Source organism: Parasteatoda tepidariorum, chromosome 7, assembly GCF_043381705.1.
Source record: "Parasteatoda tepidariorum isolate YZ-2023 chromosome 7, CAS_Ptep_4.0, whole genome shotgun sequence".
NCBI lineage: Eukaryota > Metazoa > Arthropoda > Arachnida > Araneae > Theridiidae > Parasteatoda > Parasteatoda tepidariorum.
In genome coordinates this window covers 20,645,822-20,652,136 of record NC_092210.1, presented here as the reverse complement: position 1 = coordinate 20,652,136, position 6,315 = coordinate 20,645,822, and the positions used below count along the sequence as shown (strand labels likewise).

Genomic DNA, 6,315 nt, shown 5'->3' with positions numbered 1-6,315 from the left:
TATAGTATATATATATATATATATATATATATATATGGTTTTTGTATATTAAATGTTTAGAAATTTTCAAAAATGTTCTAGCATATCCTTAAAATTTCAAATCCATGCATTTATTTTAGCATTTAGTTTATTTATGGCGTAGTGATAATATAACATTTTTGAATTAAATTAAATTTTGTGATTGCTTAATGAATTTAAGGTAGAATCACTTAGAAAACAAACAACCCTTTTTTGATTAAAGAAGCTTGTAGATTTATCTAAAAGTTTAATTAAAGCTGTAAATTAGGAAATTTTTCTTAAAAAAGGCGATAAGACAAATGCAAACAAGATACGTTAAAAAATGGAATAATTTTGAATTCATTCAAAGTTTATTCGTCTCAATTACGTTCATTAATTTCAACTAATTTAATTTCACTTTACGAACGATTGGAGAATATTCATCATTGACTTATGACTTAACCATCACATCACTACGTGCTGACACTCAAATCCAACCCTTTCTGCCTTTGCTTATTTTATGTACATGTGAACTCGCTTTGCGTACAAAGAATGTTATAAAATCCTGTATATATCTGTATTATTTAAAAAAAAACTCCATTGTGATATTAACTTGGTATATTTTTCCTGATCGATTATCGATGATTATAACAACTATAATTTCTTTACAGGGCTTTCGAATCAAACAGTTGTTAAAGTACGATGTATTGTACATAGGTCAGTGAGAAATGTAGTGAGAGAGTTAATTAAAAATCAGAAAATTAACTAGTCAGAAATATCAAGACGTTGTTAGTGCTATATGCATTTTAAAATATAAAATTTTCAATGACTAATTATTCCAATTACATTTTAATCATGAACTCTAGACAGTTTATAATTAAAAGTTGGATATTGAAAATTAAATACATCAAATATTATAGATAATCAATCTAATATGATATTTAAGAAGATGGTTTTGTATAATATTTCTAAACAATATAGTGTGTATATAGTCTCCCTGTGATCTCTACACTAAATATATAATTTTGATTTATTTCTGAAAATAAAATAACTGTGGCTTTTATGTTTTACTAATTAATGTTTTACTTAAGATTGAAATTAAAAGCTTTAAATTTAATGACTGATGGGTAAGCCAGATCGCAAATATATAATCGAAAATCTTTGACATCATTTCTTTTAGGCAGAAGAAATCAAAAATATATTTTACACTTTTATTGACTAAAATGAGTAATAAAATGAAAATTAAATAGCTAACTGGTATTAGAATTCAAAACCGGGTTTATTTGCTATAAATTTATTTCAGAACAGAGTTGTTCCTTTTCATTTAAATCTGGCTTTAAATAGTAATGTGTGATCATGACTGTTATATTTATACTTGATCATTATTTAAATATTTAAAGTAAAAGTTTAGAGAATATCCTGAATGTTATCTTAAAAAACATGCACAATCAATAATGTTTATCAATAATTTATGATCAGAATAGCAACAACGTTAATTATTTGAACAAGTAATTTTTATTTAATTTAAAAATGTTATATTACTTCAATCAAAAAATAATTGATCATGATTGTGCAAGTCATTATTTATTTGACTGAACAAAAAGTTTCAAAATACATGTCGGCAATAGCATCTATCTTGGAAAAAAGGAAGAAGCAATCTCAAAAATATGTAGAATGCAACACGTTAAGCGTTAATGCTTTATATTAATAACATCATAAGAGTAGTTAATTAAAAAAAGATTTTAATATTTTAAAAATATTGTAATCATTTAAAAAATATTGCAATTATTTTAGTCAAACAGAAGTTTTCAATTCGAGAAAATTTGTTTAGACAAACTTCCTCAATATATATTTTTCTCGTAGACTATGGGAAGAACTAAGCAGAAAATACAACAATAAATAGTACGTTTTAATCTGTCACATACTATCAGTCATTAAATACTACATTAATTAAAAATAAAAAAAATGTAAAGAAGTCTGAAATAGAAATATGTACAGTGCACACACAAAAAACGCGAACACCCTGAATAACTTTTCGTCCAATAATCGGATTTTGACGCATGAGGCTTCAACCTTAATGGTTCAACCACATAAACTTGAATACACTAATCAATTAATGCAGACGATGCAGTAACAAAATCAGACACAAAAACATACTTCCTCTTAATTATCATACCTTTTTCAATGGTTTGGGATTACTGACCCAAAAATTAGAGGGGGTAGCCGCAATCTGGGAAATGGGGCTCCAATAGTTTTGCCAGGAGAGCGGTTCAAAGTTTAGATCCCTTAATGTTAATTTTCTTCTTTGAGAATTTTCCCCATCCCAATAAAGTGGTACATTTTAAATTATATTTTTCAAGAACTATCCGACCAATTCCTCTCAAATATTTAATTTCATTATTTAAAAATGTTGTAAAAATTTGCTCACCTTAAAACTTATAATTATGTTTGTTATTAAATTTATTATAAGTTATTCAGGTTTGTATAATCGTGCACTGTATACCAAAACATTTAAAATTAGTTATATTTGCCTACAAACCACACATTAAATCAATGCTCATCAATACAGTATATTGGATAATAAAATTCAATGCTTCAAACATGAAATTGACAACCATCTTTTGCATTAATATCTTAGACAATTTTAAAATATTCGTATTAACTCAATGTAGTATAATTAATCAATAAAACTATTTGAAACATACAAACGTATTTTTACACATTCTCAATATGAATTGGAATGATTAAAATTAGATATATTTAAAATGCATATCGCTAGTGTTCGAAAAATCGGAGTTATAGAAATTTAATAGTTTTAAGTTTGTTTCTTTTAGGTGATTGATTGTACTGTATTGTTAAAACTATTTATATTCTCATTTTCCTTTCTATGTACAAGAGTGGGAGATAAAAAGAGATAGTATTTAATGAAACAATCTTGTATATTTCATTTCAAAAATAAAACTTTTTAAGTTTATCTATTTATTTGGTTTCATTTACTCATGATGCTTATTTTTATTACTAATGAATTTAAAGTTTTAAACAGTCTGTTAATTGCTTTGCTTCTGACAGAGTTTAGATATTTTAATTTTACATCCAGCTGTAAGATTATGAAACAACAAACGTGCAGCTGTTGTCCTTCAATAGATATTTTTCTTCCTTCCTTTTCATTGTCCTTCAATATATTAGATATTTTCCTCATACATCCAGTTGTAAGATTAAAAAACAACAAACGTGCAGCAGTAGTCATTCAATGGATATTTTCCTTCCTTCCTTTTCATTTTCCTTCAATATATTAGATATTTTATTCATACATCCAGCTGTAAGATTAAAAAACAACAAACGTGCAGCTGTTGTCCTTCAATAGATATTTTTCTTCCTTCCTTTTCATTTTCCTTCAATATATTAGATATTTTATTCATACATCCAGTTGTAAGATTAAAAAACAACAAACGTGCAGCAGTAGTCATTCAATGGATATTTTCCCACCTTCCTTTTCATTTTCCTACAATATATTAGATATTTTCCTCATACATCCAGTTGTAAGATTACAAAACAACAAACGTGCAGCAGTAGTCATTCAATAGATATTTTCCTTCCTTCCTTTTCATTTTCCTTCAATATATTAGATATTTTATTCACACATCCAGTTGTAAGATTAAAAAACAACAAACGTGCAGCAGTAGTCATTCAATGGATATTTTCCTTCCTTCCTTTTCATTTTCCTTCAATATAATAGATATTGTATTCATACATCCAGCTGTAAGATTAAAAAACAACAAACGTGCAGCAGTAGTCATTCAATAGATATTTTCCTTCCTTCCTTTTCATTTTCCTTCAATATATTAGATATTTTATTCATACATCCAGCTGTAAGATTACAAAACAACAAACGTGCATCAGTAGTCATTCAATTCTAAGCTGTCTCTCTATCGAGAGTGGATTGTTCTTTTTCTATTGCGGGTTTACACAGGTATGTAGGTACTTTATTTAGAGCTGCACAATGGGCTATTGGTGACGGTCTGGGAAACATCCCTGAGGATGCTCCGAAGACATGCCGTCGCAATTTTGATCCTCTGCAGAGGAGATGGCTCCCCTGCCTTGGAGGCCCGACGACCTGTACTCAAAATCGAGCACTTTACGATAGAACAGTTTAACGGGAGCCGATACCACGCACCCACGTTCCCACGCAGGCTGATCAAAGTTGTCACTCACCCACTTGACAGCGGTCAGTCATGCTTGACTTCGATGTTCTACTTTCAGATAGGTAGAAACTGCATCGTATTCTTGATTCCATCACTGTGAGGTTTATTTTTCTTAAGTACCATTTCCCGATATACACAGGAGGAAGATAAATCTAGTAAAATTACCGTAATGTATGGATTTGACATTTCTGGTAAAAAAATAATTCCGGTTAATAAAATTAAAATATCACTATTTAAACCATTTATTTGGTAACTTTCTAGTTCAAATGGCAACGGTTTACCAGAAATTCTGGATTTCAAAATTATACACATTTAGTAAAAAATGCAAAACAGAAACTTAAACGAACAAATGATTTTTATATTATGCTTTAATGTATCTTGATAAAAATATCAAACTTTACCACATTTTCCTAATTTTATCACTTCATATAAAACCGTATTCGCAGAAAAGCATGTAACCTTACTACAACTTGGTGTCAGGATTTTCTTGCTATAGTCACTGTTGAGAATGCCTCGATAGCGGACAAATACAGAAACATTTCAATTACGAACTTTTTCTCTACCAGCGTGGTCTAGCTTTGAATTTGTCGTGAACAACGTACAACTCTTTTCAACTGTAAATAGCTTCCTCTTTTTTTTACCATAATTAATTATTAAATTTAATTCTTAAACGTCTTAAACGTGCGAAGTATTTTTCAGCCTAAGTGTAATTAGTTACCTACAGCCTAAGACCTTGGAAGAGAATACTAGGTGAAGGCAGAACAAAAAGCCGAAGCAAGGTAAGATTCCTTGTTGATAAATATTGAATCATTAGAAGTCTTTGTTTAGTATTCGTTATAGGGCATCCCTGCTGGGACGGTAGTTAACTTTTTTAATTTGAACACTTATTTAATTGAACTGAAAAATATAAATTAGCATTAAATTGAAAAAATAAACCATGGAGGAACGGGTAACAATTTTAAAGAAGACAAGAGGTTTGCTTAGATCGTCTGTTACTAAAGCACTGAATGTATTAGAAAATGAACTTAAAACAGAAGTGTCAGATATCAGTGTTTTAGAAGATTGTTTGCATTTTCTTCTAAACAAAAATGAATCACTTGAATCGATTAACAAAGAATTAGAAAGTTTTGTTTACACCAGAAGAGTTTGAAGACGAATTTTCGAAATCAGAAGAGTACAGTGAAAAAGTTGTTCGTTGTAAATTCCACGCTACCAAGAAAATTCAGGAATTAAACGAAAACATATCGAATGAAAAATCTAAAAATAAGGAATCCTTAGGACTTGATGAGTCTACAAATTATAAAAGTGAACAAAAATAAAGTATTCGATTTAAACTCCCCAAATTAAGCATTCCCAAATTTTACGGCGAGTTTAAACTATGGCTGACATTTTGGAACAGTTTTGAGTCAGCCATTCATAACAATGACAGTCTCGACTCCTTGTGAAAAACGATTTAGAGAATTACAGGATCTTGCCCTAAAACACTTTAAAGAAACTGTAACGATGGATCATGACGGGAGGTATAAAGTTTGCCTTCCATGGTTAGATGGACACATACCTCTTGCCGATAATAAATCCTTGACAGAAAAAAGATTAAAGAACACGATAAGGTCTTTAAAATCAATTGACAAACTTAAAGATTATGAAAGGATTTTTAATGAATGGGAATCTGAAGGGATTATTGAGAGAGTTGGCGAGCCTGAAGCCTCTTCAACGTCGAATGTTAGTTATTTACCCCATAGGGCTGTATTTAAAGAACAATCTACTACGAAATGTAGACCCGTTTTTGACGGCTCAGCTCACACTCGAAACTCTGTTTCCATTAATGACTGTATTGAAAAAGGCCCTAATTTAATTTAATTAATTCCCTCAGTTTTGAATCGCTTCAGGGTTGGAAAAATAGGAGTCATCGCTGATATTCGGAAAGCATTTTTGCAAATATCATTAGATGAGCGGGACAGAAACTATTTGCGTTTCATATGGTGGAAGGAAGGAGATCATAGAAAAGAAATCATTTATCGTCATTGCAGGGTTGGTTTTTAGAGAAACTGTAGTCCGTTTCTTTTGGCTGCTACTCTAGACCATCACTTAGAACAAGCCCCTGCGCATCTTAAAG

At 29.9% G+C, this 6,315-nt stretch overlaps 1 protein-coding gene across 1 annotated transcript; it reads left to right on the top strand.

Annotated features, from left to right (window-relative positions):
- Window positions 1-5,621: 5,621 nt before the first annotated feature.
- Window positions 5,622-6,059, top strand: LOC122269709 (uncharacterized). The gene has a single exon (XM_043044065.1). The coding sequence runs from the start codon at window positions 5,622-5,624 to the stop codon at window positions 6,057-6,059; it is 438 nt and encodes a 145-aa protein (XP_042899999.1).
- The last annotated feature ends 256 nt before the right edge of the window (window positions 6,060-6,315 follow it).